Raw genomic sequence first — 22,454 nt, 5'->3', positions numbered from 1 at the left:
TTCTGGGAGTACTTCACGTAGCGGTAGCGAAGCACCATTCTAATCAAGGTCAAGTGACGCGACCACGGCATCCGCACCGCCTTTTCGGAGCATTTCGAGTTGGGAGAATTCGCACGTATAGTACTCGACCATAAAGCCAATCACAATCGCACTGAGCTCGGATTGCTGCGCCTCAATAAATACGTTTTCTCGGAACAGCCGAAATAAAATGTTGGGTCGGGTACAAATAGTAGCCATTTTCGATAGGAGAGTGGAAATATTGATGACAAAACAAAGGCGACTTTGTTGCCTGTAAAGATTATATGTTGCGGGAAGTATTCGATCGTGTCAGAGGTTGTTGGCCTCGCTTTCTTAGAACCTAAGACTTCGCTGAGGTTCAAGTTGTGGAACTCATGCAGAAGCGCTAGTTGTTGTGCTGAGACAACGAAGAGGAAATGTGTGAAATAAGAAAACGTAATGTTTGTTACTTACACGCGGTCACCGATATAAGCTACGTTAGAAAAGGAAACGAACTTACAACTAGCTCGTGAAAAGAATAACTAAGTTGCAGTTACTTTTTTTTCACCCCAAATTGTAACTAGTTACAGTAACAGTTACCGCGTTAAAGTTGGGTAAGACGAGGCAATAGTGAGCACACTGTAGAAAAATAATAGCTACTAAAGCCTAGTACACAGTAGTTCATGTTAAGAAACAATATCCGAGTAATAACCTTTTTTTTAAAAAAATCTGAGCATTGTACTATGAGCAGCAGTTACATCACACCCTCGTTACATTAAATGGTATTTTTTGTTTGTTTTACAGTTACCATTAGTAAGTTTCTATAGCTTTAGTCTGACTTTACCTACAGATAATAGACACTTAACTTAGAGACTTTAGACAAAATAACTTGAGTGTAAACGCATTCTATATCAAAAAGTAACTTTCTCGGAAGAGGAACCGGTTACTTTTTTTTCTTTTTGTTCCATGTTAGCACCGCGAAGCAACCGTGACTATGAGCGGAGAACAGACGTGAACAGATGGAGAGAGGATAGTAGGAAGGAGTGCGGGTACGGGGGGGGGAGGGTAGTGTTAATCCCGGGCCGACTTCAAGGGTAACTGTGCCGACATTCGTTTCGAAAGTCTGCCGGAAAACCCGGGGAAAACCTGAGACAGCACAGCCGCTGGTAGGATTCGAACCCAGCACCTCAAAGTCTCCTGCACGACTTTGGCTACCCACCAACGAATTGGTTACTGAAAAAGGTACTATATTACCCGAGACTGCTTACATGTCCATGTGAATACACTCAACTTAATTTCTCGCAGCGTTTGCGTGGCCATATAAGAATATTCGAGGTCTGTTTCTTTCTTTTTCTTCTTCGTTTTTTCTTTTAAGAAATGAACGCTTAAAAACCGCTTTTTTTTATGTCACGTATTGTAGACGCCTCTATGCGTGACAGCAAACTGGCCTAGACACCTAAATTTGATACCAAATTATAGAGCTCAGTCTCAGCTACGTGGCGATGCCTTTATCGTTTCACCGGCATGTACATACACAAGTGCCGCAATAGGCGCAAGAATATGAGCGATTTTCGTCGTCGCCACCAACTTTGCGAATTTTTAGCAGCAAAATAACAAAATCCCCGCCGGAACTGGACCCACGCACTGGAAGCCAACATAGCTGACAGTGCGAGGGAAAAAAAAATTCAAAGCCTTGAACGCGTTCGTTGGAAAGATATTGAATGTCAAAATCGCTATACCTGAGAAGTGCGTCGGTCCTGCCATATCCTTCCGGATTTTTTTTCTTTTTTTTCTCGGGAACTGTTAAAACTATAGGAAAAATTCTAGCTGTCCCATTCTCAATCTGAGTCAGGCCACTACATATATTTTTTTCAATAAAAATCACTGACGGTGTCCGGACCACCTTGCCAGGGTCGAGATGGAATCACCCCAGTTTGTAATAACAAAAAATTCCTACGCGTGTGACGTCATTTGAACGAAAACACACGTCAGTGATCCTCCATCCAAACAGAGTGATTAACCCGATTCAGTCCGGTACGCAACACTGCTCAACCAATATCAATTACAATCGGCACGGATGCCGTTTTCAATTGTTACTGCGCGCGCGCGTGTGTGTGTGTGCCCAAGGTGGTGATGTTTTCCTTGTTTTCTGCCGGAAACGGCAGAATCAACGTGGCTTTTTTCCCCCCCCGTCGCCCATGAGTGAAAGGGTGTCCCAGACCTCAATTAGGCTTCCTACTCCACATTAGTTATGACCTTGATGAAGAGGGGGGTGATGTTAGTGTTTGCGGCACGCACGTGATACATTACTCATAAACATATTTCTTATTTTGTTCCGTTTTTATTGAATTAATATTACAAAGTTTTACGTCGCAAGACAGCTATAGCCAGGAGTGGTGCTGCCACAGTGGGTTTGTAGAGTAAGCTTTCCTACACTCTTAAAAATGAGCTTCACCGCATAGCACGCTCCTAGTAAATCATAATCTCGAGTGATATCGTTATCTGTCCTGATTTGTTGAAAACGGGGGGCGTACGCCCTTTTTGTGATAATTATGAACAGCATAAGTGTCACAAAAAAGGCGTACGCCTCCGGTTTTCAACAAATCAGGGCAGATAACGATATCATTCGAGATGAGGGTTGGCTAGGAGCGTGTTATGCGGTGAAGTTCATTTTTAAGAGTGTACACTCTTAAAAATGAACTTCGCCGCGTAGCACGCTCCAAGCCAACCATCGTCTCGAATGATATCGTTATCTGTCCTGATTTGTTGAAAACGGGGGGCGTACGCCCTTTTTGTGATAATTATGAACAGCATAAGTGTCACAAAAAAAGGCCTACGCCTCCCGTTTTCAACAAATCAGGGCAGATAACGATATCATTCGAGATGAGGGTTGGCTAGGAGCGTGGTATGCGGTGAAGTTCATTTCTAAGTGTGTACCTGGAGGTTTTTTAACGGGCGCTGAAATCTCAGTGCAACTCGCAGCGCCGTGGAGAACAATTTGCTGATGTGCTTGGGATCCAACCAGTAGCTTATTGTGACGAGTACACAGAACGAGTAACAGTTTTTTCTAACATTTATTCTCAGACACGCGTCCAAGCAACACGCCTGTACACTCTTAGAACTTCACCGCATTGCACGCTGTTAGCCGACCACCATCTCGAATGACATAGTTCTGATGCCCTCTAATTGGTTAAAAACGGGAAGCGTACGCCTTTTTGTGACAATGATACTGGTACGATAATTTTAACAAAAAGGCGTACGCAAGGCGCTTTGCACGAATCAGGAGTGACAAAACAGTATCATTCTTTGCATTGGTTAAACTTCACCGTGCTATGTGGCGAAGTTCTCTTTTAAGTGAGATGCAGTTCAACACTCTTAGAAATGAACTTCACCGCATAGCACGCTCCTAGCCAACCATCATCTCGAATGATATGGTTATCTGCTCTGATTTGTTGAAAACGGGAGGTGTACGCCTTTTTGTGACAGTTAAACAGCATAAGTGTCACAAAAAAGGCGTACGCCTCCCGTTTTCAATAAATCAAGGCAGATAACATCATTCGAGGTTATGGTTGGCTAGGAGCGTGCTATGCGGTGAAGTTCATTTTTAAGAGTGAAGCAACACGCAGGACACAACAGGCACAGCGGACATCTTACCGCCTGGGCGAAGAAAAGAAGTTAGAACGCGATTGGATTGTAGTTAGCCACAACAACAACAACAACTTTATTTCAAGGTGATAAATGGGGAATTTCATCGCCAGACTTGTTACACGGACTTTTCACACAGACATATTACACTCTTAAAAATGAACTTCACCGCATAGCACGCTCCTAGCCAACCATCATCTTGAATGATATCTATTGATATATATTGAAAACGGGAGGCGTACGCCTTTTCTGTGACAATTATGAACAGCATAAGTGTCACAAAAAAGGCGTACGCCTCCCATTTTCAATATATATCAATAGATATCATTCAAGATGATGGTTGGCTAGGAGCGTGCTATGCGGTGAAGTTCATTTTTAAGAGTGTACCCGTGTACTACATCAGAAAGGGTCGGCAAACACAACGATGTTGAGCTGTAGCCCGATTTATCCATATAAGACAGATCGTCTGCGCACGGATCTGTATCTTTTTATCCCGGATTGGATTGGATTGGATATCTTTGATCATACAACGCATTCTGTTTAATTCCGCAGTGTATCCCAATCGCGTATAATGTTCGCGCGCTTAATCGTAATGGCATATAAATGTAAATTCTTTCCTCGCTCGTGTCGAGTGAGGAGGTCGTCGACATTGACGCAAAGGCACTTTCACCATTCGCAATCTATCATGTCGTCTAACCCACAGGTCTGGTTAGGCGTCCCGCATAACTATTATGCCGTAGGGGAATGTCCCTTGATGAAAACAAATGACTGGATGACCGCCAAACTGACAACTGACACTGAATACGGATGATGGATACGATATATGTTCCTCTCGGAATAATGCCCTCGTGCCGCGGGTTGACTCCGAAATGAAGAGTTTCGTGCGTCAAAAAATGCGAACATTTTTTTTTTTTTCGTGATCGCCATAATTTTATTGCGGAGGGCAATGCCTGGATAATGCGTGTTCATTCTGCGGGCTTCGAGTACCTTCTGGAGAAATATTGGTCCTGACACGGTATTTATGAAAAAAGAAGCGTCTACGCTGCGCATTGAAATTAGGCACCGATTATTAACGAGATTTATGAAGTACAACGGTGTATTGTACTAATCATAGAGTGTGTGGTGGGTGGTGAAAGGGCTTGCCGTTGTCGGCCTCACGTAGGTGGGCAACGTCACGACTGACGCCCTGGGGGAATGTGCGTCCTGGGCCGACTTCTAAGGGAACTGTGCCGACATATGTCTGAAAGCGTCTGAGGAAAACCCAGGAAAAACCCCAGACAGCACAGCCGGCACCGGGATGCGAACCCGGGTACCTCCCAGTATTTTTATAGAGTATTTTTCGCATCCACAATAAGTTTTGCATTAAAAACGAACAAACAAATAGAACACGTCAGAACAAATAGACAAGCGAGGACGACGAATCACGCATCTGTTGCGCCTAATTTGAAGCTCATCGTGTCCAATTATTTCCAAACTTTAATGATAATTCATCTTCCAGGAACGAATTATGACTACAACGGCCCATCCAGTAATTAGAGACCACCTCAAGGTGGGGGGCTCACAGAAGAACTTTCCCAGAACGCAGAACAACCCATATTGCAACCGAAATCGAAACTAAAGCAAAAACGAACAAACACACCAAGGAAAGCGCTTCCGTAGCTGCTAGCTATGCACCTGGACAAGAAAAAAAACGATAAAAAATAAAAATAAAAAACACCGAACTGTTTCCGAAGAGGAGGAGGGAATAATTGCGAGGAGGTGACGAAATGTCGGATGAAGCAGCGAAATCGGGGTCATACCCTCACATGAGGGGTGAGAAGGATGACAGGGGAGGGGTGCACAGGGGTGTTCGGCAGGGTTGCATCTGCGGGTAGAAGACATAAAAATGCCGGTAGCTCACGCTACTGAGTGTGCATCGCCTCGTGTATTGTGAGCAGTTATTTTGTTTTTCGTTGTGGTGAATATAATAATAATAAGTGGAGTGAGTGTATGTGTGTGGAGTCGAAGGGCGTGCACGGTGCAAGCATGGGTGTTATTCGTGCGAGATGGGTGTCCTGGGTGATGATGATGATAATGGTGGTGACTCTACTTGAAAGTGCAGATGCTGAACGCAAGGTGAGTCAGCTGTCTCTATAGAGGTAAGGGAACGCGGTTGTCTCTCGCGTGTGTTATCTGATTAGAAAGAAAGACGGAGTTTCGAAGATATCATATTTTCATGGGGGGAGTGGGGGGGAGGTAACTACGGGGTGTTGAAAACTGAGATGCACGTTCTCAAACACATTTATAAAAGGCTCCGGATATGCGGCTAAAATTTTCTGGCTTCATGCTTTTTAATTTTTCTGTCCATACAATAAATTCGTTGGTTTTTCGAGCAGCAGAGAAACATACAGAAGTTGAAGATGTCTAATTGATTTGAATTATTGACACCGAATCCGCATTCAAAATTCAAAGAGAGAAGGAAACTCTACGCTGCTTTCTTAGGGAGGGCAAAAAAAAAAAAGTTCATCGAAGGTATGTTACTGAGAGAGGCAATATCTTTGCACGAAACGAAACTGGACATCTTTATATATATATATCTAGAATCGCGACACTGGAGAAAGACACGATGTCATTAAATCATAGAATGTTATTTATTATTTTATTTATTTATTTATTTATTTTTGCAAGTGTCTCGGTAACTGCCGAATCAGATGAATACAACTTCTATCTCTGCCTCTAGCTTTCCTGGAAGCTGAGTTGGTCCGAATTTTTTAAGTCCTCTATTTCTCTCACTCTCTTCTTTCCTTCTTCTTCTCGCCGAGTTAATCCCGGCCCGTTGGTGAAGATGTGTCATCGATTCCACCGCTATTTTTACCGGGAAATACCGCCAGCTGATCCGCGACCTGGCAGCGTATGCGGTCGCGAGACCTCTTCACGTATTCTGGCGGGGGAGCGGTATACGACGTCTAATGTGATGCATTGCCCGAATGATAATCCGCCACTTCCTTTCCACCTGGAGGGGAGAAGAAGAAGAAAAAAAAGCCAGAGACGCCTAAGTTTAATTATGGAATCAGATTCATCCGTCATTTCCTCGTAACATTCGCTTTCTTTTTTTACAGAAGTGAGTGTCAGAAAGAATGAGAATCGTATGCCGTTCTGCTTCTTTACTTCGTCTTCTGTCTATTTTGAAACGACATTATGCGTTTATTAAATAAATATTTCACGAATGTAAATAAATATTTCTTTATTTATATTCGCTAGATATTTATTTATTTAAGTATTTGTCGTATAAATAAATGAATGATGAATTAAAAATACGTCGTCTGCTAGTTTTCCGTTAGCAGACGACAGTTGACTGAGTCCTCCTTCGTCGTTCTTTGTTCTTATAACTTAATACACCTAACACCGTGAAACACAAAAATCGGCGCATGTTCTTATTGTTCGCGAGAAATATATTATAAATGTACGAAACATATCCCCGACCTATTTAAAAAATATACCATCTTCTTCGCAAACTTCTTTCGAATTGTATAACGATAATTCGTGTCTCATAATAATATAATTCGCTGCTGGGGGGGTTAACATTGTCCACCTGCACGCTTCTTCACTCCCGTGTCAATACTTTCAATGTCTGCGGAGGAAAAGAGCCTTCCAAGGGCGTTTTCTGGAAGATGATCTACAAATGCGGCCCCTGTGTCAAACACCGAAAGCAACGCTATACACCCCACTGTCTCCTTCCTTACAGCTAAAACATGACATCCATACTGTGCTCACCCAAGAGGAATTGGCCCAATTATTTCAAGTGGAATCCCACGCTCAGGGTACGCCATCCAACCTTCTATTTACTATTCAAACATTATCGGAGATCCCCCACCCGGAGGTCATGTGTACCCTGTTACTTCCGCAGTGCCAAAGTACGAAGTGGTGAACGTCCGCCTGAGACGGTCCCTTCCACCAAGACACCCCTCTGGAGACGAGAGACTATTTCGACGCCATCTTAGATCGGAGAACGTCGATTCCTCTCTGCTCTACCAGGCGCAAGTTTCGGGAAAAGATCTTCAAATGAATCTTCGAAAGAATCATGTCTTGCTCAGGAGAGATCTGCAGGTACCTTTTTTTTTTTTTTTGCGATTCATATGTCATTTTTTTGTATTTCTTTATTTTTTTAGTCATCGGACTAACCATCATAAGCACATTACACCACATACTGCGCAATTTGAACGCCCTACCCCGGTCGGTAATCATGACAGAGGATGTAAACGTTTTCACTAATGCACTAGTTGACGTATCTATGTAGTGTTTTTTTATTGTGACTCGTACGTTCAATCTAATTAGACGCGTTGAAGCGTTATTATATATACTGCCCTATATATATACTATACAGTGAACCCTCGTTATTATGACCATGGTCGTTCCCGAAAATTTTGGTCATAATGCGGAATTGTCATATTAACGGGGGGATTTGCAGAGGTTTCATTAAATTGTTCCCAAGGAGTATGGTCGTAAAGCGCGTATGTCAGATTATCGGGGGTCATATTAACGAGGGTTCACTGTATATATACAGGGTGTTTCAAAAAACGTGTCATTGGGACTTTATAAAAAAACGGGGCGACGGAAAAATACGGGGTAAAGGGCACTTGTGTGGCAACTGAATTTGCGATCTTGCAAAAATATTTTAATTTGATTTTAATTAACATAAATTGAATTTCTTTAATTGAACTCCAAAATTTCCCAACTCAACCTAACGTTTTTTTTACAGAATTAGAGAGCCTGTAGCGAACTTAGTCAGATCCTCCAAGAAATCCGCTCGATATTGCAAAGGGTACTGCCCAAAAAAAGTACCGAAGTTGAGGCTTCAGAGTTTCGGGTATTCAACAGCGCACCAAATCAGTCGGAAAAATGCGCGGAGGGCAGGACACGCTCCTGCCCCCATGAAGCTAGAACAGTTTATCGCCGGACCGGCGTGCAGCACAAGACGCGCAGATAACAAGGCAGGTGACATTCCACCATACGTTGATAAGCGGCAAACAAAAATGATTCCGCCTCTTTTTTCCCGCCCTGTGTTTTTTCGACCTCCTATCTTTCATGGGGGCAGGAGCAATCCTCCTCTCCACGAATCTTTGCGTCTGATTTGGTGCGCCGTTGAATACCCGAAACTTGGAAGCCTCAATTTCGGGAATTTTTTTGGGCAGTTCCATTTGCAATATCGAGCGGATTTCTTAGTGGATCTGACTAAGTTCGCTACGGGCTCTCTAATTCTGTAAAAAAAACGTTAGGTTGACTTGGGAAATTTTGGAGTTCAATTAAAGAATTTCAATTTATTTCAATTAAAATCAAATGAAAATATTTTTTCAAGGTGGCAAATTCAGTTGCCACACAAGTGCCGTTTACCCCGTATTTTTCCGTCGCCCCGTTTTTTTATAAAGTCCGAATGACACGTTTTTTGAAACACCCTGTATATACTGTATACTGCCCTCCTTTCCGCCCTGTAACGGTCCACTAGGACTAACAGTATAAATACATATGCTTACGCCTTGCCTTCAATATGGAGTACTCGAGATACTGTATCTTAAATAGTCTGTAAATATTTCGAAGTCATGTTCAGTACTTCAGCAGAAAAGGATTTGTACTCTATTTAATATATTCTTTATTTTTTTCAGTATTTTCTGTACTGAGTACTATAATTAGGTTTCGTTTTTATTTATTTTTTGTAAACATAACTGAAATATACTTTCTGAAGTATTTACTACTGTAATTACTTTCAGTTCCAAGTATTTGTATTGTATACTGTAGAAGTGGTTTTTTTCGCGTGGAATTATTTTTCGCGTTTTTCGCGCACACCTCCAAAATCGCGAATTTAAGTTCCCGCGAATAACTCTGGCCATATGAGGGCGAAAATCTTTCGCCCTTCGACGCTATACCGCGACTACCTGACCCTTTCTACTCCAAGTAGCGTAGGCAGTTTAAGCAAGCACAGAAGATTGTTTTATCCCATCAGGCAAGATGAAAAGAAATGAAAATTCATCATGCTTTTGTTACTCCTATAAATGCTTTGCACTATACATGCAATATACCACTATACCACGAAGCCAGAACATGCCTTTCCCCGCATTCTCAAAACCAGCTTGATAGTACTACATCTCAACCGAACTGGTCAGTGCCCCGAGTAATAATTAATAATAAGAACTGCTAAAATAAACTGGCTAACTTGCACACGGCCAGTACTATGGCCTCCTACAGGGTCCTTAAAGGCCATTTGACAGGACCTTTCCTCCTGTGAGGAGAAGAAAGGAATAGACCTAGAATGCCGCAATCCACGTGAACAACGGATGTCTTAGTACGTGCCGAAATATGCCCGAGTATTGACGGCGGCACGATATGCAAGAGCAAAGCACTCCCGGAAACCTGTGTCGCGAATTTAAGTTCTCGCGAATCAATCCTCAAAGCAGCTCTGCTCGAAAACGCGAAAATATTTTCCATGCGGAAAAAACCACTTCTACAGTATTCATTACGTCGTGCCTACGGCCTCTGGCGTCGTATTTAAATACATTTTTATACTATCGTGTACAATCGTAGTACGTAGAAGAGCAATGTGCAAGTGTCCGTCGATGGAGATGCAAAGCAGAAAGAAGACGATTGAGAACATCTAAATTTTAATGAGACGACACTTTCGTGCAGAAGGCTGCACTTCTTCAGGTCAGGTCATCGTGTACAAGTCCGTAATATCCCTGCGCCTCACAAAAAAGTATATCACATAAGTGGTCGCGTAAGGAGTTAAGTATTGAAAAGAAACGGTTCGAAAGTTCCATCGCAAGCACCTCAGGTACCTAGAGGGTACAGGTTGCACCGGACCCTCATACATAGGTCCTTGGTAGTGTTTTGTGAATCCCAACCGAATAAATATGGTAGAAACGGAGCAAATCGGTAAATATCAGCTTCTCAGCCACATCCAAGGCTGATGATAATGTTGATAAAGCAAAGAGTTCTCCATATTGTAAGAGCACCGCGAAATGGGATAGTACTCGGAGTAGTTTCTAATTTGTGTCAAAGGCAGTTAGTACAACTGTGAACACCGTGTATGTTGTCTTCGCAGGTGATTAAGACAAGAGCCGATGGTTCTAGAGAATTCTTGCCTGGAGAAATCCGGAACTGCCATTACATCGGGTTTAACGAGAGCGTTGTGGCTGCATTCAGTGAATGCGAAGACGAAAGCGGACTTGTAGGTATCGTTTATGTGCTCCCACACGAAAAGTAGCGCACAATATACTCATAGGTGTGGACCCGGCGTTGAGTAGGAAACTAAGGCTGCTTCGTTCAATGATAGTTCACGAAGATATCCTTGCTATTATATGTGTAGCTGATGTTACAAAGGTAGGTCTCGCTGTATGACGTTTATTGTTTATAGTTTAATAAAGTTACAGGTGGCACATCAACATAAAATAGTCTATGATCGTCAGGCATGAGGACAATAAAAACGGCTATGCATTGAGCGCTATCAGCACACAATGTCTTTGCAGCAGTACATTAATGCAGCCTTTCTACATCTTATAAGTTGAAGAGTGTAGAGGTTTGAGTCAAGGTCAACTTGGCAAAGGTAACAACAACAACAAAAAAAAAAAATGTATATATATATATATAAATTAAGCTTCAGTGTTTTATATTTTTGTTGTTACATCTTATGAGCTCAGGATAATTTAACCGTGGGAGGTTACACGACGTTCTTCGAGCATGACCCATCATATTGAAGGAGTGTTTCTTTCTTAAGATATATGCGAAGTATTCGCTTGGTCATGTCCATTGATTTTTTAACACGACCTCTTGACACTCGTATTTCTCTCACATTGTCGCATTGACTCTTTGCTATTCATTCGCTTTATCATTCAACGATGACAAAAGGAAAAGTATGAGTATACCGATACCTTTTTTTTTATTCACTCTAAACAGACGGGTATAATGCTTATGCCAGAAGAGGTCCTCGAGGTCCGACCTCTTCCATTTCGTGTGAGGCACATGGTGTACGACCCTCTGAAACTGGACTCTCGATCGGAGGAAGTGGAGACGGAAGAAGTACCCCACATCGTCTACAGTGCATGGCACCCCTACTGGGACAACCGGATCCCCAATGGTAAGGCCTAAACAATCCGCCTTAACAGTCCAGGCACTACGTATACATACATATAAGCAACATAACAGAGGATACAAGATCTCTTCTGTCGGTATATACGTACGGTACACTAGCTCGGTACATTGTTACGTCCTCATTGGACCGACGCTGTGCTGCGCTGCTTCTACCATGATGATGATGATGTCGATAAGTTCAACGTAAGGACTAGGCTCAAAGGCTGTCACGTCGAGACTGGGAGGTACCCGGGTTCGAATCCCGGTGCCCGCTGTGCTGTCTGGGGTTTTTCCTGGGTTTTCCTCAGACGCTTTCAGACATATGTCGGCACAGTTCCCCTAGAAGTCGGCCCAGGACGCACATTTCCCCAGGGCGTCAGTCGTGACGTTGCCCACATACGTGAGGCCGACAACGGCAAGCCCTTTCACCATCACCACTACCACCACCATGATGACGATGTCGATAAGTTCAACGTAAGGACTAGGCTCAAAAGTTGGCCTATAGTCACGTGAATTCTTACTGGATGCTCGTGGTTTCCGAGGCCTGGGCATATAGGTTAACAAAGAATCATTGGATAAAGTAATGAGGAATAACTTTTTGTTTTTTTATTCCCTGTTAGCGCCGCGAAGCGACCGTGGCTATAAGCGGCGTACAGATGAGGACAGATGGAGAGAGGACAGCAGGAAAGAGTGGGGGACAGGGACTGTTAGTATGCGTCCTGTGCCGACTTCAGGGGGAAATTGTGCCGATATTCGTCCGGAAAGTATTCGGAAAACCCCGGGGAAAACATCAGACAGCACAGCCGGTGGTAGGATTCGAACCCACTACCTCCAAGTCTTCAGCGCTACCTTGGCTACCACCAACGAGCGTCAGGACGCCTTAACCCACTCGGTCATGCCGCTGGTAGGAATAACTTCACGTCCAGTCTGAAAAGACCGTTCATTGCGGTGATTATGACTCAATGGATTCGGAGCCCACGGCATTCAAATGACGTCACACGATGACATCACTCCCGCTTCACCCTCGTTTCATCCGGATTTCGAACGATCATCATCCAATACATACGTGAGGGGATTGTTGAGTGATTCAAACGAGTGTGATGGGCAACATTTCGCTATTGGAACCGATGAAGCGAAGCCAAGTATACGGCTCATTGCCCTTCGAGGTGGCTTCCGAGTGGCAGGTGTCCCATATGTGTTACTCTCCGTCCTGCTCTCTGTTGACACCCCCGCGAGAGATGTGTCATTTTCCGGTGTCAGATATTCGTGTCAAGTGGCCCCGGGATACACTCGATTTTGTTGTTGGTGAATCGCGGTTCGGATATAGATCTATGCGTCTATGATGCGAGAGATCGCAGAGATCATGAAGAAAGAGAGAGAGAGAAATGAGAGAAACTGGGTTCAGGAGTAACGCAAGGCACTTTGCACAAGTCCGCCACACGTAGCTGCAAATGTTCAAATACACGTGCACTCTTAAAAATGAACTTCACCGCATACACTCTTAAAAATGAACTTCACCGCATAGCACGCTCCTAGCCAACCATAATCTCGAATGATATCGTTTTCCGCCCTGATTTGTTGAGAACAGGAGGCGTACGCCTTTTTTGTGACACTTATGCTGTTCATAATTGTCACAGAAAAGGCGTACGCCTCCCGATTTCAACAAATCAGGGCGTACAACGATATCATTCGAAGTTATGGTTGGCTATGAGAGTGCTATGCGGTGAAGTTCATATATAAGAGTGTAGCACGCTCCTAGCTAACCATCATCTCGAATGATATCGTTATCTGCCCTGATTTGTTGAAAACGGAGGGCGTACGCCTTTTTTGTGACACTTATGCTGTTCATAATTGTCACAAAAAAGGCGTCCGGCCCCCGTTCTCAACAAATCAGGACAGATAACGATATCATTCGAGATGTTGGTTGGCTAGGAGCGTGCTATGCGGTGAAGTTCATTTTTAAGAGTGTGGGCACAAATAGTCAGAACTGTTTGTAAACTATACGACAGACTGTTTCTGTGCGTCGCTTTGTAGCTTCTTTCAGCACCCGTACTCAGTTTTATCCCATATCCTTGCAGTAAACTACGTTTGCAAATGAGGCGTCGTACTACGACTGACCACGACAACGTCTCACTCTGCCGATGCAATCCCGCTGATAAAATACCGTCGTCGCTTCGATTTATGCTGATGGGAAAATGTCGGTGTCATTTTTTTAGTACGGTGTTTATGAGTACGAGGAACTCGTCCTGTGCGAGAACTGGAAGCGATATCATTGAGCTCTGTGCTCTGCGGTAACGCGGCACTTTAAGTAGTCGTGGTTTTAGGTTGTGGTGTTTAAGATATAGATTACAGTATCTTTGCTATTTTGCCGATATCTTTGCACGGCAATCGTCGATGGCCACGTGACTGTGCAGCTTGTGGTTGCGACATTGCGATGCGCGTCGTGGTCTCGAGGACCTGCCGCTCCATTTTCCGGGGCGCGGAGTTGCTGCGAATGTACCCTCACTTCCACAGTGTAGAGCTGGTTCTTGTATGTGAAGCATGGGGCCACTACTCGCCCATTTTCCTGAACGTCCAAGTCTCTTCACCAGCAAGTTAGGGCAACAATTGTTTCACTTCCGTTTGGTTACCAGGACGTACTATTTGTGTTCTGATTAGAGTCTTCCCCAGACCCCCAAGAGTACTAAGCGACGCCCAAAACAGCGACGTCGATGTCTGTGTATAGTCCTTTACCGCGTGCCGCCTCGCTCCAAGACATGTACCAACCTGCCCCATGTACTTTGTGCCCAACAGAAACCCTATCAGATTGCACACCACTGTCAGTCGCCAACCCGTAACGAACTACTACTATTTACTGGAAGGGAGTTGCCTCAGGACAGAAGCCGCCGATATTTCGAACAGAGACTGTTCTTCTTCTGAAGAAGAACGCCCAGAAGAAGAACAGTCTCTGTTCGAAATATCGGCGGCTTCTGTCCTGAGGCAACTCCCTTCCTACATTCTACCGGTTCGCTGGATTTCTACCCATCTACTACTATTTACTAGTTTCTATTACGTTGTTGGTTATGTTTCAATTTGGGGTGCACCATCACGTAGGCAACTGCTGTTCATGGGTACCATAAAAATATCAATCAATCAATAAATAAACGAAGCATTTCTCAAAAGGCTGTCGCGTGGGAGCAAAAAGTCCACGAAGACATGTCATCGCCTTCCGACTAAGCATATCTGTTTCCGAATGTTTTTTCTCCTTGGAAGACACGCTCGATGGAGAAATTGCAACATGATATGGGTCATTGCCAGTGGAGCAGACGCACATTGCTCAAGTTGACGCCCTTGCGTGAAGGCACGAAAAAGGCGGAAGCCCAGCGCCCTTGGCCTTCCGGCCGCCCACTGGAAGGCTGCCAGGACCAAATGGGGGCCTTTGTTCCGCTCCACAATGAATCGATTCGGGGAACGGGGAGCTGATAGACCGTCCTTTGGCAGGAGAGATGCACCCAGGGACGAATTGCCTAGCGAATGCCAACGACGCGTCGCCTCGCAGATGACATTGCTCACAGAGTGCTGGGTAGACGTCCCTCTGGAATGGCCCACCTGTCCGTAATGTCCGTTGGGATTGGCATATTCAGGATATTGAGTTGTTGTTGAGGTAGGGTAAGTAAATAATTGGAAGTGTGAACGAACGAGGGGGGAGGCAAGTCAACAAAAGAAAAAAAGAAAAGAAAACGATAGATAGTAAATGAAACTGCACGCGGGAAATACCATCGACTCGTTAAACTGTCTTTCCTGACTGCTGCTTCATGTCGAAGTTGATGTGGAAAACACGGATATACGGTTCTGATGTGTAGGAAATTTCGCAGCTCGCAAAACAACATACAAACAAAAAAAGCTATAATATCGACGCTAAGGCAAGGTAAATGAAAGTGAATTTAATGAATGAACTGAATGGATGTGGCGAATAAATTTAAATGAATGCAGACAGCACATATATGCTGTAAAATCTACAAATTTATATAAGAACCATCGAGCAACGGTATTTCCCACAGGAGTGGCGTTCCACAAATATTAACAAATATTACGTTAACAAATATAGCAGATGATCTGTTCTTTCATCACACTACAAGCGATTGGGAATAGCCTCGGTTGTAGGAGCCAACACCTCCACATTTTGCTTGCTACACCGTGTGTCTTGCCTGGGATCGCAATCAAGGAACCGACGAGCCGGCCTCACTCGGTAACGTGTTGGCTTGCGGAGCTCAAGATCGCGGGTTCAAACCCGGCCGAGGACGGTAGCAATATGGGGAAGGTAAACGTTGCTTCCAGCACCGTGTGTCGGAGATTTCCGGCGCACGTCAAAAGAACCCCTGGTGGTCGAAATTATCCGCAGTCCTACACTGCGGCAAATGCAACATATGTCGCCATACTATAGGCAGACAAACCTTATGTGTGACGTCACGGCACCATTATTATTCTAAGGAACCGATGCCTTGCGCACAGTCACCGTCCTGGAAGTGTAGTACTAAAAAAGAGCGGCATGCAAGTGATCATGCCCAGGAACACCTCCAACCTACTTTTAACCCGTTCTATACCCTGGCCGTACAGGAATATGGCATCTCAATTTGCCAGTTGAGCGGGCATCTCCCAAAATCGCTCGGCCCCATAAAAAGTCCACTCCCTGTTTTCCTACAGATGTGTGTCACTGAGTCACTGCCTTCTAAAACAACGCTGCAGATGTCGAGGTCGTCACTTGTACGTCGGCTCTTTGTACAAGGTCGTTTTTAAGAGCGGACGCCCTCTGAGACATCGGGCGGAACTGTTCTTCATCCACTTTTGCCGCGAGACGTCGACGACCCTCCTATTGTATATGGCGCGCGATTATGGCTTCTCGTTTTAATAACTCGCCCGTCGTGTAATGACACAGCAAAGTAAATCTCCGCGGCTTTTGCTCTGCACCAGGAGTGGCGGTATACCGTTGCATTATGTCGAATACGGGGGTCGAAAGGGTTAAGGGGAATGATATATAGTGCATTGTTACCGCAGCTACTCGTTTGTCTTTCGTTCTTCGTGTATTGCTAAAGTGGTGCTCTATGTTTTGAACCCCGCAGAAAAGACGCCCTTCAATTGGAATGACGAGTGGCATCCACCTAGTTGGAATAACCGTGGTTACCCTCGTCAACCTCCTGTGAGACACACACATCCTGACAGATGGACTAGAAGACCGCCACAGAAGCGACCTCTAATGCCACCAAGAAGGTATCCCCATCCACAAAGGTGCGTTATCTCTTATGGTCACCGTATTTCAGAGTAGCCTGATAAGGGCAGTGGAATATTTTCATGAAGGAATAGTACTGTGCGAGCTCGTATAGCGTTCCTGTGTCGGCATTGTGGGATTCAAGCGTCCTCCTGGTGGGTCACTGGAGGGGCAACCTCAGCAATTTAGGTTTCTTAATTAATTGTATAAGTACGTTGGGTGTCTTGCAGACGAAATTTTACCACTGTGGACAAGCGGGATCCCGGTGTCATGGATTTGGTGTCAGAGATCCTCCAGCAGCGCAGTAACGCTAAGCCAAAGTTTCTGGAACTTGCCGTATTTGTGGATGAGGCGGCTTATAAACTGTTCATGGACTTCACCAAGGATGAAGCTAAGTTCTCCAATATCATCTTGGGCTACATCAACCAGGTATGCATCCAGGACGCATTCTTCTCGTGCTGGGGCTTACGAGGTGCGGTTGTTGTCCCATGCAGGTTCAAGCACTTTATCTCCAGCCTTCAATGAAGGAGAAGGTGCACGTATCACTAGTTCACATGGAGTTACAAGAACAACAACCCGTAAGAACTTACCTCTATCCGTCATCTGTGTCGTGAACTTCCTCCTCATCCTACCTTACGTGTAAATCTACTCCCAATTCGAATTTTTCCTCCTCCTCCTCTTCTACGAGTCGTATACGCCATGTATAAATCATAAAGCGGACACGCCAAATCTATCACGCATCCCATGAACTTTATGTATCCCCACGACTTGCAGAATGACCTGCCGCATCACGACGGTAACCGTGACAGTCTTCTGTCATCCTTCTGTAAATACCAGGCATCGAGGAACCCAGGCGACGACTCTGATCCGGGTCACTGGGATTCGGCCCTTTATCTCTCTGGGTACGTAAGACTTCCCTGCACTACGCTTTCCGATTTCTATCAATCCTGCATTTCGTCGTCCACACCGTCATTCACAGACTGAACTTCTACGGCATGGACGGAGGCAAAAAGAACGCCGTGACTATGGGTACGTCAGTATGGCCGTACACGAAGCGAGTGCTGACGGCACTGTGCCTCCCCCCCCCCCTCCCTTCAGGTCTGGCCCCCGTAGGAGGCGTCTGTCACAAGGACCACAACTGCGTCATCACCGAGTTTGGCGGTACCACAGACACCGGGAAGCCGTACCCGTCAGCTGGATGGACGTCAACGTTCGTTGCTGCTCACGAGATCGGGCACAAGTAATTATGACTTCCAAAATATACCCTGGCCAGGTGTCTCTCATAATGTTACTGCAGTTTAGGAATGCTCCACGATGGCCCACCGAACAACGCCTGCCCGTCCGACGGCTACATAATGTCTCCAAGCAGAGGAACCAAGGGAGAGACCACGTGGTCTGACTGCAGTTCGGAAGTTGTCATCAAGATGGGGTGAGTGGGAACTTTAGTTTTCCTGTGGCAAAGAGTATCGCGTCTGTTAAGAGGTCGCTTTTACCTTTTTAGCGACACAAGCTGCTTGTCGGACAAACCGAGCGGGATACAAGACGCCCTCCAGCACGATAAGTTCGGGAATCTTCCAGGGCAGGAGTGGGACTCGCACGATCAGTGCAAGATATTCCTGCGCGACGAGGATGCTGCTCTCTTTAATTCATCCGTTATTGGAGTAAGTTTTGCAGTTGTATTCTACTCTATTGCCTACCGAGAAGTCCGTTCAAACGCGGGACGCAGTAGCTGAAAGTATATTATCCTGTATTGCGGGGTATATCGTGCTGAGGAGGTTTCCTTGCTCAGCGATCTCTGAACACCGCAAGGGCGATTCCAGCCTATCCACACGTAAAGTGTGCACAACAGAGTTTCTGAAATTCAAGTTTAGATCCCTCGAGCTGTTTTTCCCGCCTTCAGAAGAGTCTGACTCGATCCATGACAAAGGTATTGCCCGCCACAAACAGACGTACGCTTCTACATCAGCGTAACATAACGCCAATGATGTTATTCATGCTGCTACGTTATTCGGGGAAACCGATTCACTTGCATACATGGATCACCACAGCTCCCTATGAAGTCTGCCCAGGACGCATACAGAACCCCCTGTCGCCCACTCCTTCCTGCTGGTCTTCTCGTGCGCGCGCGCCACAGGAACCATCAATACCTTAAATCAGAGGGCGGCCGTAAGGTCACTCAGTACAGGCACTTTCGATGTAACACAAGACCCTTTAATGACATTACAGAAGGTTTGTGAACGTGTCACCTGCAAGACACCTAACAGGATGGGGTATTACAAGGCGGGACCCGCACTGGAAGGAACCTTTTGTGGGGATCAGAAGGTAAGTTCGCCACCAAGTAGATGCTTATATAGTCGAATAAAAGAGCGCATAAAACAAAAGCGGACGGACTCAGTAGCTGTTTCTTGCAATTGCTCCGGTCTTCAACATGTTCTGTTGGCCTGGTTGCAGTGGTGTCGTAACGGGAAATGCGTCACTGCTGAAGACCAAAGTCTTGTTCCGGTAGAGGGCGGCTGGAGCGACTGGTCTTACGGAACTTGCACGTCGGGTTGCATCAGCAATTCTAAAGGCTTCATCAGGGACCACAGGAGTTGCGACAGTCCCCGACCGAGAAATACAGCCTATTATTGCGACGGAGATCCATTCAGGATTAAGCTCTGTGACGATAACAGCGTAAGCGCTACCACTTTACAACAATGTGTATTGATCACGTGTCCTTTTTGTTCTTTGGTGACACGGTCTTGCTTCATTAGTTGTGCTCCGATCGTGAAAGTGCAGTCTCTTATGCGAGTCGCAAGTGCGAAGAATGGAAGAAGGTTGTCAAGGACCTGTCATCTACTGGTACACAGGTGAAACATAAAGAAGGTACGTAACGCTTATTGCTGTCATGTTGCGTACCTCATGTATCAGGCTCGTAGCCTTAAAGGGACGGTCGCATCCAGAAGCCAATCTATGAAATCTGTGATACAGGTACCACTATGTACGGCATCAACAGACAATCTATTTGGCCCACATTTTCGTCCGAAAAGTGCTAAACGAATTTAGCTAATTTGCTAACGCATTTGCTAAACGAAGTTCAGCGCTCCTCCGGGAACTGCGGAAGTTCCTATGACAACGAGATCAGCGTGACGTCACTCGCTAACAGAATGAGTGAGAGGGCCTCGCTCAGAGGAGAAAGGCGCCGTCCAGACGCCCAGCACCATCGCTGCATCCCTTTTCTCAAGGTCGTGCTCTGATTGATGCTGTAGGGAATGACGTTTTCGCCTTTTTCCAGAGAGGGAATTCCGGCATACTCTCATAATCCGGCGCCCGCTCTTGTCATGTATCCCATCGAATAGCAATCGAACTGTGCCACTATTTTGCGTGAGATTTTCGATACCATGGTTACTGGTCAACGAGGAATAAAATGGAACCATAGTTTCGAAATCGACTGGAAAGAACGCGACCGTTTCTTTAAGAGGCCCGTAGTCCGCAAAACACATATTTACGAAGAAACAGAGAGAAACAAGACATGACAATTAGATGCGCGGTGGACGACCCCAGTCAAAGCCACGTTTATCAAAGCATATGACGTTCAGTTGGACATCTTCCCTCTGGAACAGAAACCATGAGCGACTTTTCTAGTCATTTGATTTTAAATCACCACACTTGCGGGAGAGATCCTGGCGCGACAGCAGACCGTGGTTCCCAAACCCGTGACGTAGTATATTCAGCGCACGCATTCTACTGTGACGCGAGCTGTGTGTAGACAGACGACTGGCTGTCTGCAAAGCGTTGTGTAGCAATCGAACGTCCCAGCACAAGTAGAAAGCAGGTTTACTGGCCCTTGCTGGTCTGTTTACAAGTATGGCCGCGCACCAAGTTCGTGTGTTGTGGCATCTTCCACAGTAACAATGTGCCGTGCGTGTGTATCCTAAAGAGCGTTATTTCGCGATACATTTCTCGCAGACCGCAAATGGCAAGCATGCGCAGTCTACTGCAAGTTCACCAACGGGCCCTGGTACACGCCGCGTGCTGAACTGAATGACCTAGGAGACGCCTTCTTCCCCGACGGTACATGGTGCCACAACGACGGCAAGAGGGACTACTACTGCCGGAACCATGTCTGCCAACCGGAAGCACAAGGACGCTCCTTGTTCTTTCGTGATGTAGAGGGCGGTGCGGACGTGCCTATCCTGGGCAACGCGCATCCGAGCGACCAGGAGCCTTCTTCGAGTGTCAGGGACTTCTTTTCTTACGACGACGACGATACAAAGTCGGACAATTCGTTGCCGAAAGAGGAGGCTCCTTCCGAAGAGGAGTACACAGACGACGATTATGTATCTTTTGCGTGAGGTTCTTCACCGATCTGTGGTTACAACTTGAGGGAAGTGGTTCCATTCCAGGGTAGGCTTCTCGAGGGGAGGGGGGGAAGGTTACGTGACACTGACTCTGCGAATGAAAGAGATTGCGCCGCGATTCTTTCGCGGTCATTTGGGCAATGCTCATTGTTTACATGATGTCAGGTATCCTTAGTCTCCTAGGACGCGGCGGTATCCTTAGTCCCCTATCCTTAGGCCGCTTAGGAGCCTTCTGTGTCCCTAGTGGTAAAAGGGTCTGTTCGCGTTACAGTGGCGTAGCGTGGACGGGGGTGAGGGGGGGAGTGGGGTTTGCGTAGGAGTAGTCACCCCGTAAGATTTTTTTTTCGGGGGGGGGGGGGCAAATTATCGACAGAGCGAAGAAGAAGTTCGAAATAAGAACAGTTAAACTGTTTATCAATTGAAAAAAAAACCCTCAATTTTTTAACATTGGGCACTGTTGGAACGATCTTCTCAAAGACGGAGGCGATTGAAGCGGGGTTCGATATACCACGCCGGTGTCAAATTGCATCCTGTGTGCTTGTGCTGTGTGCGGAAGTAGACTATGTGCATTGAGACATCAGCGCATATTCTCAAAGTGAAGCAACCGAAGCGCAAAGTCCACGAAGCGCCTTCTGCTGAATGGGGGAGCTATGGTACCTGATGCATTCCTGTTATGTGTCTTGTTTGGGGGCGCGACAGTCGTTTCGCCCCGGGCGCTAGGAACCCACGTTACGCTGATGTCTCACAGTATCAGACAGCTTCAGACCATCGTTTGACGACCGCTGGTTACGTGTTAGGTTCTTCGAAAGTTCATTGGACACTGACTCGGTTTTGGATTTTCAGGAGTTGTATACGGACGAAATTCCGTGGTGTTTCTATGATCTAACTGGAAAACCAGATCCCTCAGGTTGTTGCTCACGAACGGTAACGCCCGATCTCAAGTTGTTCTAGTCCTACTGCGTTCCTGTTCTGTACAGCTCGTGATAAACCTGTCTTGAATACGACCTTGTTGTCTGCCTTCGGCTTCTTCACACTGCATGAAATTTTGCAAACCGCGCATGTAGCAAATCCTGCCTGGAGTTCCGGTTTTACAGATCCTTGTCGTCCACACTTTACATTGGGGATCGAGG

At 45.7% G+C, this 22,454-nt stretch overlaps 1 protein-coding gene across 1 annotated transcript; it reads left to right on the top strand.

Annotated features, from left to right (window-relative positions):
• The first annotated feature begins 16,833 nt into the window (after positions 1-16,833).
• LOC135392624 (A disintegrin and metalloproteinase with thrombospondin motifs adt-1-like) lies at positions 16,834-21,331 on the top strand. The gene is made up of 12 exons (XM_064623336.1): positions 16,834-17,004; positions 17,215-17,413; positions 17,479-17,562; positions 17,759-17,886; positions 17,964-18,013; positions 18,083-18,224; positions 18,282-18,413; positions 18,486-18,645; positions 19,211-19,306; positions 19,436-19,657; positions 19,738-19,849; positions 20,933-21,331. Exons 1-12 carry the CDS (start codon positions 16,973-16,975, stop codon positions 21,316-21,318), a joined length of 1,743 nt encoding a protein of 580 aa, XP_064479406.1. The 5' UTR covers positions 16,834-16,972; the 3' UTR covers positions 21,319-21,331.
• Positions 21,332-22,454: the final 1,123 nt, after the last annotated feature.

The sequence above is a fragment of the Ornithodoros turicata genome, chromosome 4 (genome assembly GCF_037126465.1).
Source record: "Ornithodoros turicata isolate Travis chromosome 4, ASM3712646v1, whole genome shotgun sequence".
NCBI lineage: Eukaryota > Metazoa > Arthropoda > Arachnida > Ixodida > Argasidae > Ornithodoros > Ornithodoros turicata.
Note: the sequence above shows the minus strand (reverse complement) of the source record. Positions and strands in the feature narration are given on the sequence as shown.